The sequence below is a fragment of the Mercenaria mercenaria genome, chromosome 6, assembly GCF_021730395.1.
Source record: "Mercenaria mercenaria strain notata chromosome 6, MADL_Memer_1, whole genome shotgun sequence".
In the NCBI taxonomy this organism is placed as follows: domain Eukaryota; kingdom Metazoa; phylum Mollusca; class Bivalvia; order Venerida; family Veneridae; genus Mercenaria; species Mercenaria mercenaria.
Genome location: NC_069366.1, coordinates 43,574,619 through 43,588,339, shown reverse-complemented (window position 1 = coordinate 43,588,339; position 13,721 = coordinate 43,574,619). Strand labels below are relative to the sequence as shown.

General features: G+C 40.1%; 1 protein-coding gene across 2 annotated transcripts; it reads left to right on the top strand.

The window, feature by feature from the left end:
• Positions 1-45: 45 nt before the first annotated feature.
• Positions 46-12,803, top strand: LOC123549159 (protein preY, mitochondrial-like). Of its 2 annotated transcripts, none has more exons than XM_053545678.1 (3): positions 46-185; positions 11,181-11,382; positions 12,253-12,803. In XM_053545678.1, the coding sequence occupies exons 1-3, from the start codon at positions 149-151 to the stop codon at positions 12,380-12,382; spliced, it is 369 nt and encodes a 122-aa protein (XP_053401653.1). In that variant the 5' UTR covers positions 46-148; the 3' UTR covers positions 12,383-12,803. The 2 variants fall into 2 exon arrangements, with proteins under 2 accessions (XP_053401653.1, XP_053401654.1); XM_053545679.1 differs by lacking the exon at positions 46-185 and adding an exon at positions 5,659-5,838.
• Positions 12,804-13,721: the final 918 nt, after the last annotated feature.

Below are 13,721 nucleotides of genomic sequence, written 5' to 3'. Positions count from 1 at the left end.
AACCAGTAGAATTTAAGATTTTGATATTGAAAAATAAAACTTATCAAACTTCAAACCGAATTAATTTTGTGGAAAATTTCTATAATTTAGAATCCTAAATTGATATTTTGAATCATTTTTACAGCATATAATAACTAGTCAATCAAAAATGGCGCTGCCCTTGCGACATTTTCGGCATTTTCATAGTAAGTTGGTCATTTTTTCTCAAATAAACAAACTGACAGTGTTTAACCGACCCCTAATCACGTGACCGCTTCATCTACATCATTACGCCAAACTGTCAGACTTGACATTTCTTTGATGGTGCACAAGAAAAGAGAAAGTGAGAAAACTGCAAAAAGAGAAAGCTAGAAAATTAAGTCCCGGTCAAGATTGGGTGCAGATAGACGAAAGTTAAAACTGCGAAGAATTATACCCAGTTACTTCTCAGGTCCATCAGGACAAGACCAATTTGGCTTCCATGGCGGTACCAGGGCACAAGGCCCTGTCGACATAGCTCGAGTCCGTCATATGAACGCTTAATTCGTAACTGGGAAGGGTGTCCCCTTAGAAGGTCAGGTGGGAGAGCCTGCTCTTAAAAGATGCCAAAGAGGGGGCCTCAGCAACAGCTGCTGGTAGATCGTTCCATAGCGGTATAGTACCTGGGAAAAAGCTAAATTTGAGAATGTCTGTAGATGCAGGGTGTGGCAAGAAACCAGTACCATGATTGTGTCGTGGCATGACCTTTCTCGGCTTCAGATATTTGTTAGCATCTATATCAACGAGGTGGTTTACTATGTGGTAGAGCATTGTCAGTTGGTGTTTCTGGCAGCGTGATTCGAGTGTTTCCCATTGTAGCTCTTCAAACATGCTGGTGACACTGCTGGGGTTATGGTACCTGTTGGTGGTAAAGCATGCTGCACACCGTTGTTGAAGTTTATGTGATCCTGCGTGTGGACTCTATACTGTGCAGCAATTCTCTAGGTTTGAACGTACCAGGGAGATATAAGCGCTGGTCTTGGTTTCTCTAGACGTGTTCTGTAGGTTGCGCCACAGAAAGCCAAGCATGTTGTTTGCTTTCTTGGTCACTCGGTCGATATGTGGTTTCCATGAAAGTTCAGAATAAAGGTCCACACCAAGGTACTTAGATGTTTTCTCACTGGATAGTTGGATGCCTTTCAGTATGTAGTTGGTTGGAATGATCTTGGTTCTTGCCCTTGTTACACAAAAAACGCTGCACTTTTGTGTGTAGAAGTCCATGCCCCATGTAGTTTCCCACTTGGCTAGTGCATCCAGATCTGTTTGAAGAAGTTGGCGATCAAGGTCGGATCAGATCTGGCTGTAGAGAATGCAGTCTTCCGCGAAGAGTCGTACACTTGATAGTAGTCCCTCGGGTAGGTCATTGATGAAGATTAGAAACAGGAGAGGACCTAATACCAAACCCTGAGGGACTCCGCTAATGACTGGGACCTCTTCTGAACGCTGACCATGTACCAAGACTCTCTGCGTTCTACCATGTAAAAATGACGAGATCCACTCTAAGGTGTTACCTCTGATTCCTTAATGTTGCACTTTCCTTAGGAGACGCTGGTGTGGCGCGCGATCAAACGCCTTGCTAAAATCCAATATGATCAAGTCCATTTGAATCCTATTGTCGCGCGACTCGGCAAACTCATGCACTAGAGTAAGTAGTTGAGTTTCGCAACTCCTCCTTGCTCTGAACCCGTGCTGACAGTCGTGTAGGATGGCGTGCTTGTCTAGGTGCTTGAGTGTCTGGCTGACAATGATATGCTCAAGCAGCTTGCAACATAGGCTTGTTAAGGACACAGGACGGTAATTTGCAGGATCTTGCCTAGCACCCTTCTTGTATATAGCTGTGACATTGGCATGTCGCCAGTCCCGTGGTACATTTCCTTCGTTGATGGAGCGTTGAAAGATCAGAGTCAAGATCTGGGCCACATCTTCAGCACAGTCCTTCAATATCCTAGCTGATATGTCGTCAGGACCTGAAGCTTTCTTGGGGTTCATATTCTTGAGGAGCTTCAAGATGCCTTCCTCTTGGATCTCGATCTTGTCCATGTCCGGGTAAGGTGTACCTGTAGGACAGGGGATCTTGCCACCGGTTTCATCTGTAAAAACTGACTTGTATTGTCAGTTCAGTATGTTGGCCTTGTCTCTTGCAGAGTTGAACAGTCTTCCATTGTCCCTGAGCGGTGAAATACCGATATTGTCTTTTCGTAAAGATTTAATGTAGTTCCAGAATTTCTTCTGTTTTGAAGGTTTAGTTTCATCAGGGTCATCGAATTCAGTCAGGTTGTTCACATAATTTTGATAAGTTTCTCTTTCAAGTTTCTGGGTGGTACTCTTACATTGTCTATATCTGTTGATATCTTTGTCCTGGCCAGTTTTCTTCATTCTGGTGTATAGCTTTGCCTTTCTCCTCATGGAAGCCCTCACCTTACAGTCGATCCATGGCTTTCGCTTGAACCCCTCCTTGAGGATCTTTGTTGGAATGTACTTGTTCATCAAGGATGTTAATTTCTTCTTGGATTTTGTCCACAGCACATCAACTGAAGCATTAGGAATATTGGACAAGTCTTCATGTAGCTCGCATAGCTCCTCTCTGAGGCCCACGTAGTTAGCCTTGTTGTATGTGAAAACAAAGACAAATATCAAACAGGGAATGCCACGTACCAAAATCGCAGCCTCCCCAAAACGAAACCTACAGCACGCAGTCGTGCACACCACAAACACACACACATACACGTGCACACACACAAAGCCAACACACGAGGACAAAATGAACAAAGGAACACACACACACACACACAAAGCCTACACAAGAGGACAAAACGAACAAACAAAGGAACACAGTGGGGCACCGTCTTGGAATGGGCAGTGGCAAAAACAGCACATATGTGTGAAGACTTTTCTCTTGATTGGGGGTGTCTTGTGGGGTCGTAGACTGGCTTCCACATAGACTGCCTCATGATCCGAAATTCCTGGAATGATTTTAGTTGTATTGATAAGTGAGCTGTAACATATGTTGGAATTAATCAAGGATGTAAGACGAGTGTTCGGTAACTCTTGTTGGTTCTGTTACTTGTTGTTCAAGATAATGGTTTTCAGTGATTTCAAGTAGTTGATTACAAAGGACAAGTTTAGATGCTGACGGATTAACGCTGTTGTTTTCCCAGTCGATATCACCAAGGTTGAAGTCCCCTCCGAGCCAGATGTGTGCTCCTGCTGGGATCCTGGATAGACATATGTGTTTAGGTGTGACAGATACTCTGGTTGGTCCATGTTGGGTGGACGGTAGAAAGCACCAACATAGAGATGGCTAGCTCCCTTGACAGCAAGTTGGACCCATAACACCTCACTGTCGACTTCAGTTGAAAGTTCCTCTGGTACCATACTTTGGTACTTTTTGTCGACCAGGATGGAAACTCCGCCACCTCTACTTCTATTATGGTCTCGTCGGTAGACAGTGAAGCTTGTAGCTTTATACAAATGTAATTACCGGATATCTAAGTAAGCATCTAGACGATATTTGTTTTCGTTTTAGTCGGTGATTCTGCGAAAATGGAGAGAAAATAACAAGTTTCTTCAGGCGAAAAGGCCCGCGGAGACCGAAAATGCTAGCGACACCACGGGCAGTGACCTGAAATAACCTAAAATTCCGAATCTAGCCAAAACTCCAAAGAATCATCGAGTACATTGATTCCTTCTTCCTGAACCAGAAGTCCCGGCCTGATCGAACCGTGAAAAAGTGGGAAACGGAGCTGAACATAAAACTTTTATATGAAACAAAACAAGAAAATAACTTAATAAATATAACACGTAAACAGCCGTTAAATAATTGCTAGTGGAACCCGCCAGTTTGCTAGTTGAAAAAAAAAATGGCACCGCAAAAAATTGCTAGTGGGATTTAAAGAAGTTAAATTCGATCCCTGTAAAATCTGTTTTCATCTGGTGACAAGCAAAACAATGTTTTTATGGGATCGGAATTTTTAAATTTTAACAACTTTTTCACTGGACTTTCAAAATTAAAACAGTTTTGAAATACTTACAATTTCATATTTTAGTATTCAAATATTTTTTTAAATAAATAATTGTTTTAAATGACATTTAATTTCAAAAGCGACCTTGTGATATTCAAAACTTTTAGAAAAAGAGTAGTTAGGCGTTCATATTTATGTAATCCATTTTATTTCGAAATAATAGTCAAAATTAATTAATGAATTGCTTGTTTTATAAGCTTTCCATTCATCAAAAAAATTATTTATGAATTTGTGCAAAGAAGTATAAAATACATATTTATTTTTATAGCTCTTTGATTTGTGTTTTAAGAATTAAAGTTTAGGCCGTTAGAAAAACATCACCTTTTCCAAAATAACATGGATCTATTCGCGACATTGAAAAATGTACTTCGTTATGTATTCACAGTATTTTGTTTACAGATAAGTATTGATACATTTAAGTATATTGTGGCTGGGTGTGAGCCATGGAGGACATGCTCTTTTGTTGATTAGATATCTTCCCTGATCGGTTTCGTTCAGCAGTTGTGAACTTCTTCAGAGGACTTGACCGTAATGACTAGGCAAGTTTGGTTTGCATTATGTGCAGTGTGACGCTGCATTCTGCTTATATACTCTCTGGTGACGGAGCCGGTATGAGGCCGGTTTGGCTTTTACATGGCTGTGGTGCCGGTAGTGATCTATTTTTAGGTGGTGCCGGTATGGTGCCGGTTTTAATCTATTTTTAGATTTTCAGATCGGTGCCGCTGGTGCAGTGATCTATTTTTAGTAGTGCCGGCATGGTGCCGGTTATAATCTATTTTTAGATCGGTGCCTGTGGTGCCAGTAATGATCTGTTATTGGTGGAGCCGGTATGGCGCCGTTTATATTAGATCGTGGGCAAATTTGATCAAGAGTATGGGGAAAACGTATTTTATGCCCAACAGGACACTTATCGTGGGTTTAGCTTAATTTTTATTTTGCAGTTATTTTCAGGGCAAGATGGATTCATAGTTCAGTACTGCAAGGCTGATGTACAGCTTCTCCACATATCTCTCTGGCGTGGCGACTTGTGTGTAAATCAGTTATATTTTGTTACTGTTCAGTCTGTCTTCTACATCTATATACATGATATAGTCTAGTTTTTAATGTTTCCCCCTTGATTGCTATGAGGAGTTGGTCTAGTAGTTAGAATGCATTCCCAGTGGTATCATTTCCAGTGATTGGTTGTATGTACCAGGGGCGTCCTTTTTGATAGTAGATATATTGCCAGAATAGCAGCTTTGTGAACGTTTGTCCAGATCCTCTTTCCTGATAGAATGCTGAATGCATTTTCGACATTTGTAACAAGTGTATTGTATCTTGTGTCTGTTGAAAGATTCACAGTGTTTGTATTATTTGTAACAAATTTCTGTAGTAGTGCATCGCGCCTCTGTTGTAGGAGTTGTTATGACATTGACATCCCATGACGTTGCGTTCTTGACGTTGTTCAATCATATGTATAGTATGGACGTTTTCTAGACGCTTTTATGGTGTTATTAATATGCTGTTTTGTGGTTAGTTATATCTCCATATAACTGATTAAGCTAAAAAGTGCGTGTTTTTGCACCTGGAAGATAAGTGGTCCGTTACCAATGCTTACTTTGTACTTAAATATTTACAGGTAGCATGGGAATGAAAGAAAAAAACATATAAGATAAATGAAGTGGCTGAGTATTCCCATTCTACCCAGCTACGCCAGCACGACAGTTACCATGGGCACTAACAATACAGTGCCCCAGAACAGAGAGTGAAAGCGAAACAACTCAAAAGATGAGGATAACCTTAGACGTATCCAATATATGTATGTAGCTTTAAAAAGAAGCAACATAGATCCTAAGTATATATGTAAAGTCTCAAGTCATTAAAGACTACACACTAAACGTGCAGCATAAGTATATCTAATCAAAATCATTGAAATCATGCAGAATGACCCAGAGACAGCAAATAACACAAAAATATAAGATGTGACAGGTAGGGATCCACGAGCTTCGTACTCTCAACCCAGCAGGGATCAATATTTACGGATAGAATGGGAATACTCCACCACTTCATTTATTTTACTTTATTGATACAGTTAAAACTATAAAAAAATCATTGCTTATTCATTAAGAAATCAATTACCGGATGGCTAGAAAATCCCCTGAGGATTTGCTAGCCGTCCGGTAACTGGACAGCTAGAACGCAGGCTAGGCGTCCAGTTACCCGACAGCTAGACACATCCTTTCAAATTGGTAACAAATGAAAAAAACATAAATTGTTTTCTACCAGAATGTTTATCTTTTATAGTGAATTTAGCTTTTCTGAAACAGATTTATTATTTCCTTCAAAAGATGTCACTGAATTATGCTGAAACCGCAGATTTTTGAGAAAATGGGCAATTTTTGGGCCAATTTTTAGCTCACCTGTCACAAAGTGACAAGGTGAGCTATTGTGACCGCTTGATGTCCGTCATGCATAGTCCGTAGTGCATCGTCCGTCGTCTGTCAACAATTTCTAAAAAAATCTTCTTGAAAAGCACTGGGCAGAATTACACCAAACTTCACAAGAATGATCCTTGGGTGGTCCCCTTTCAAAATTGTTCAAAGAATTGAATTCCATGCAGAACTCTGGTTGCCATGGCAACCGAAAGGAAAAACTTTAAAAATCTTCTTCGTAAACACATGACTGATATTTTTCTTGCATATCGTATACATGTAAGCATTTTATTCTGGCAGATTATTTTTCTTGCATACCATATTTTACAAAAGGTAAAAATAGTTTCTTTTAAGCACTCTTTCTTATAGTAGAGAATGAACACAAAGCACAGGAAATTAACGTCCGTAAGCAGAAATGACATCATGATGTTTTGCGTTACGCACAATAACAAAGTTCCACTTTAGTTTTGTCCTTTGTAGCGTAACGTGATGTTTTTATGGTAAACTAACGTATTTTGAATCGAGAAATATACTATAAGGAACAGAGAGAAACTATCAAGGTACCTGCTTTTTTCGTATTTTACATAAACAATATATTATTAGTGCATGAACAACTAGTTGTCGTTAACAGCACGAGAGTCATCTGGCATGGGGGGTGCCAGATGGGTTTTGCCGGCATTGGTAAAATCACCGGAAACGCCAGTCCGGTGTGCAAGAATGTTCCTGCCAAAGGCTCAGAGTGAGCTATTGTGATCGCTCACTGTCCGGCGTCCATCCGTCCACACTTTCCTTTAAACAACATCTCCTAAACCCCCAAGCCAATTTTGATGAAACTTCACAGGGATGATCCTTGGATGGTCTTCTTTAAAGTTTTTTTTCAAAGAATTGAATTCCGTACAGAACTCTGGTTGCCATGGCAACCAAAAGGAAAAACTTTAAAAATCTTCTTGTCCAAAACCACAAGGCCTAGGGCTTTGATATTTGGTATGTAGCATTATCTAGTGGGCCTCTACCAAGTTTGTTCAAATTATCCCCCTAGGGTCAAATATGGCCTAGCCCGGGGGTCACATGGTTTATATAATCTTCTTGTCCAAAACCATAAGGCCTACGGCTTTGATATTTAGTATGTAGCATCATCTAGTGGGCCTCTACAAAGATTGTTCAAATTATCCCCCTAGGATATAGTATGGCCCCGCCCTGGGGGGTCACATTGTTTATATAGACTTGTATAAGAAAAAAACTTTAAAAATCTTCTTCTCAGAAACCACAAGACCTAGGCTTTTGGTATTTGGTAAGTAGCATTGCCTTTACCTCTACCAAGATTGTTCAAATTATTCCCCTGGGATGAAAAGAGGCCCTGTCGTGGGGTTCCCTAGTTTTACATAGACATATATAGGAAAAAACTTTAAAAATCTTCTTGCCTGAAACTGCAAGGCCTATGCTTTTGATATTTGCTATTATATAGGGAAAAACTTTGAAAATCTTCTTGTCAAAAACAAAAGGGCCTAGGGCTTTGATATTTGGTATGTAGCATCATATAGTGGGCCTCTACCAAGATTGTTCAAATGATCCCCCTAGGATGAAATTTGGCCCCGCCCAGGGGGGTCACATGGTTTATATAGACTTGTATAAGAAAAAAAATTTAAAAATCTTCTTGTCAGAAACCACAAGACCTAGGCTTTTGGTATTTGGTATGTAGCATTGCCTTGTGGTCCTCAACCAAGATTGTTCAAATTATTTCCCTGGGATGAAAAAAGGCCCTGCCACAGGGTTCCCTAGTTTTACATAGACATTTATAGGAAAAAACTTTAAAAATCTTCTTGCCTGAAACTGCAAGGCCTATGCTTTTGATATTTGGTATGTTGCATTGCCTAGTGGTCTTCTACCAAAATTGTTCAAATTATGCCCCTGGAGTGAAAGAGGCCCAGCCCTGGGGGTCCCTAGTTTTACATAGACTTATATAGGAAAAAACTTTAAAAATCTTCTTGTCTGAAAGTTCAAGGCCTATGCCTTTGATATTTTGTATGTATCATTGCCTAGTTGATCTCTAACAAGATTGTTCAAATTATGCCCCTGGGGTGAAAAGAGGCCCTGCCCCAGGGGTCACTGTCTTGATATGAGTTATATAGGAAAAAATACTTCAAAAATTATCAGACTGTTTAATTATATTTACCGGATGACCCCAAGTGATATGGACCTTGACCTACTGACCTGCTGTCTTGTTTTTTAAGATACAACCTTGAAATTTGGATGACATGTACAGTTTTGCACACCGATCTTAAAACTGACTTTCAGTGACCATGAATATGACCTACTGACCTACTTTCTTGTTTTTTTTTTAGATACAGCCTTGAAATTTGGATGACCTGTACAGTTTTGCACACTAATCTTAAAACTGACTTTCAGTGACCATGAATATGACCTTCTGACCTGCTTTCTTGTTTTTGAAGCTTTAGCAAAGAAATTTGTTCAAGCAAGCAACTTAACTCAGGTGAGCGATATAGGGCCATCATGGCCCTCTTGTTAATTGTGAGCACAGTCATTATATATATGATACGCCCCGGATTGTCCCGAAAATGACATGCTCGTCCGAGACATTGATGAAATGTCCCAGAAAAATAAAAATAAAGGAAACAAATAAAAATAATAGTTTTTTGGTCAATAAATTGTTGAATTGGAGGGTGCCGGGGGTTCCAGATTGGAGGTGTATCAGGGATTCTAGTTTGGAGGTGCTTAAGAGGTTCTGGTTTGGAGATGTTTCAGGGTTCCATTTTGGAGGGGTGTTAGAGGTTCCAGTTTGCGGGGGTGTCAGGGGTTCTGGTTTTGAGGTGTAACCCTGTGTTTCAAACTTTCAGGGATATTGGTTTGGAGGTGTTTCCTTGAATGGGTTCTGGTTTAGAGAGGTTTAAGGAATTCCAGTTTCTAGGGGTTTCAGTTCTGGGTTGGAGGGCTTCAGAGTTCTAGTTTGAAGGAGTTTCAGTTAAAAGTGGTTTCAGGAGTTCTGTTTTGGAGGAGTTTCATGGTTCTGATTTGGAGGGGTTTAGGGTTTTTGTTGGAGGGGATTCAGGAGTTCTGGTTTGGAGTGGTCTCAGGGTTTCTGCATTGTAGGGGTTTCAAGGGTTTTTTCTGGAGGGGTAACAGTTTGAAGGGGTTTGAGGAGTTGTGGTTTAGAAGGGTTTCAGGAGTTCCTGTTTGGAGGTGTTTCAAGGGCTCCAGCTGGGAGGGATTTCAGGGGCTGCAGTAGTGAGGGGCTTCAAGGGGTCCGTTTTGGACAGGTTTCATGGACTTTGGTTTGGAGGGGGTTTCAGGGTTCTGGTTTGGAGGGTTTCAGGGTTCTGGTTGGAGGGGTTTCAGTTTGGAGTGGTTTCAGGGGTTCTGCATTGGAGGGGTTTCAAGGGTTCTGGTTTGGAGGGGTTTCAGGGGTTCTGCATTGGAGGGGTTTCAAGGGTTCTTGTTTTGAGGTGTTTCAAGGGCTCTAGCTGGGATGAATTTCAGAGGCTCCAGTTGTGAGGGGCTTCAAGGGGTCCGTTTTGGACAGGTTTTGGAGGTGGTTCCATGGTTCTGGTTTGGAGGGGTTTCAGGGGTTCTGCATTGTAGGGGTTTCAAGGGTTCTCGTTTGGAGCAGCTGTGAGGAATTTCAGGGGCTCCAGTTATGAGGGGCTTCAAGGGGTCCGTTTTGGACAGGTTTTGGAGGGGTTTCAGGGGTTCTGCATTGGAGGGGTTTCAAAAGTTCTGGTTTGGAGGGGTTTCAATATGAAGGGGTTTAAGAAGTTGTGGTTTAGAGGGGTTTCAAGAGTTCTTGTTCGGAGGTGTTCCAGGGGCTCCAGTTGGTCGGGATTTCAGGGGCTCCAGTTGTGAGGGGCTTCAAGGGGTCGGTTTTGGACAGGTTTCATGGACTTTGGTTTGGAGGGATTTCAGGAGTTTGAAAGGGTTTCATGAGTTTTAGTCTAGACATGTTTCAGGAGTTCCAGTTTGGAGGGGTTTCAGGAGTTTTGGTTTGGATGGGTTTCAGGGGCTCCAGTTGGAAGGGGTTTCAGGAGTTCCAGTTTGGAGGGGTTTCAGGATTTCAGTTTGGATTGGTTGTTTCAGGGGGTCCAGTTTGGACTGGTTTCAGGAGTTCCAGTTTGGAGGGGTTTAAGGATTTCAGTTTGGATGGGTTTCAGACTCCAGTTTAGATGGGTTTCAGGAGTTTCAGTTTGGAGGGATTTCAGACTCCAGTTTTGATGGGTTTCAGGAGTTTCAGTTTGGATGGGTTTCAGGGGTTCCAGTTTGGATGGGTTTCAAGGGCTCCAGTGTGGAAGGGTTTTGGAGCTCCATTTTGGATGAGTTTCAGGGGTTCCTATTTGGGTTTCAGGGGGTCCAGTTTGGTTAGGTTTGAGGGACTCTAGTTTGGATGGGTTTCAGGAGTTCCAGTTTGGAGGGTTTTAGGAGTTCCAGTTTGGATTCCAGGGTTTCAGGGGCTCTATTTTGGATGGGTTTCAGGTGTTTAAGTTTGGGGGGGGGTTTCAGGGGTTCCAGTTTGGGTTTCAGGGGTTCCCGTTTGGAAAGGTTTCTGAGGTTCCAGTTTGAATGAGTTTGTTTGGAGGAGTTTTTTAGTCAGTAAATCGATTTATTCAAACTATTGAATGTCACAAAAGTTGGAAGAAATGTAATACTTTACCAACCTTTTTACTTGTTTGTCAGGTTAAATTAAATGAAAGGATAACCATGATTATGTTGTATTCTACAGCTTCACTTGTCAAGAACTTGAGACTCCAGCAGTCAACAAAGACACAATGCTTATTTCAACAGCCAGGTGCTACTTTATTTGTGCAAAAGCATAAGTTATTCTGTTCCCAGACTGACCAGTCCAGCGATAATACCAACAGTCAACAGTTTGATGAACGTCTGCTTGAAGTACTTGTATGCCCTCTCTCAAAGCAACCATTAAGGTAAGATTTTTTTTCTTCCGTTCAGTAGGATAGAGGGTATAGTCATAGTTGTTGGAGGTATGTTATGAGTTTTTACTCATTTCTTCAGATATTGTATCAGGAACAGAAAATTTCCAGTATGCAACATTTAAGAAAGTATAAACTGCAGTCTTGGATTGCTTCAGCAGACCCTTTCAGTTTAATGCTTATACAATGTAAGGATTATTTTATGAGATCACTTGTGTTGACTTGACTGGCTGATGTTGATGGGAAACAGTAGTGTTGAATTAAATACAATGACTATTTTATTATACCCCCCACAAACAAAGTTTGAGGTTGTATATAGGAGTGAGCTTGTTGGTCTGTCTGTTGGTCCGTTGGTTTTCTTGGTTTCCAGACAATAACTCATGAAAGACTTGACAGATTTAAATAATTTTTGGTGTGAGTGTGTGTGTTCGGGTTTAACGTCTTTTTTCAACAATTTTTCAGTCATAGAAATGACGGAAAGAATTTTTGGTACACAGGTGTAAATAAATGATAAAATACAGGTCAAGTTAGACTTTAACTATAAACTACCAATTTTTTGACATAGTTATGGCCCCTTTCCAACTTAAAATTTGCCATACTTTTGTGACAAGGCCGTATTATTGGGGTATTATTCGTCACTCCTGTGATAGTTCTCGTTTAATAAATCCTAGATTGGTTTAGTCCACACATCTTCACAATTTACCATCTGAAGTATATTAAAATTTTCTGGAGATCTAATAACAGTGTGGATAAATGATAAATCAAGAACTATACTTCAGATATTAACATACTTTGTTTTAAAGAATCATCACCTTTGGATGTCAGATCAGTAGACAAGAACATAAGGAATTTCATTAATTTCAGGTATGACAAGGCCAACAATGAGCTGGTGAGTGAAAGTATAGGTGTGGCTTATCCAATCAAAAATGGGATTCCAAACCTTGTACCTCAGGATGCAAGAACATTTGAAAAACCTACAGAAATTGACACATGACAGTGTAAAGGATTTGTAAAATAGAAATGGCATTTTGTGATATTTAAATTTGAGATTTGGGTGTGTTACAGTGCTACAAAAAGGCTCATGCTGCCTTGTAAATTTTAGAGTTTAACAGAAAGTTGAGTTCACAGTTAAGGATTAAAAACATCTAACTGATTATATGGCAGTCAGGAAATAGGCAGTTATTTAGTGATTTAGCCTTTTTAAGTTTTTAATGGGCGAGCAAATATGTGCAGCTAATGCTTGAACTGTTATGACAAGTAAATTTATGGGCATGTATAGAATTATTTATGTCTAATACGATAAAGAATAGCTATACAAAATTAAGGATATGTGGTTTTCTATGAAATTATCAATTACCAATTTTGTTGTGAACTATTATTATGTCACTTTGGTATATTAAAAGAATTAACATCTTGTTTTGAATTGTGAATGACAGTAAGTGGCATGATTTACTTCATTGGGAAAGTGCTAGCTTATATTTGCAACGGATAGCTAAGGGAGTTATGTCTTCTATGTTTCCTGAGTGATTAGTATACAATACAGAAGATAGAATTTTATAGTTCTTGGAAGACAAAACTTTAAAGGCAGTTTTGTAAACAAGAGGGTCATCATGACCCTGGATCGCTCACCTGAGTAATGTGAGCTACATTGACAGGTGTAAGAGATCAGGTAAGAAAGTCAAATGTAAGTAAGCATTGAAATCTTTTCCAAGTTGTGTGAACATGTTTCAAATGTCAAACTGATGCTAAAATATTAAGAAAGTAGATCAGCAGGTCACTGAAAGTCAGTTTTAAGATCGGTGTGCAAAACTGTACATGTCGCTGTATCTTAAAAAAGAAGAAAGTAAGTCAGTAGGTCAAGGTCACAGTTAGGTGACCCTTAATCACTTGGGGTCATCAGATAATTATAATTAAACAGTCTAGGAAATATGATCTGATTTTTTAAGTATTTTTTCCTATATAACTCATATAACAAGTGACCCCCGGGGGCATAATTTGAACAATCTTGTTAGAGGTCCGCTACACAATACTACATACCAAATATCAAAGGCCTAGGCCTTGAACTTTCAGACGAAAATTTTTCAAGATTTTTCCTATATAAGTATGTAAAACTCCTGGGTTGGGCCTCTTTTCAACTCAAAGGCGTAATTTGAATAATCTTGGTAGAGGACCACTAGGCCATGCAACATACTAAATATCAAAGGCCTAGGCCTTGCAGATTCAGACAAGAAGCCTTTTAAAGCGTTTTCCTATATAAGTATATGTAAAACTTTGGACCCGCAGGGCAGGGCCTCTTTTCACCCCAGGGTAATAATTTGAACAAGATTGGTAGA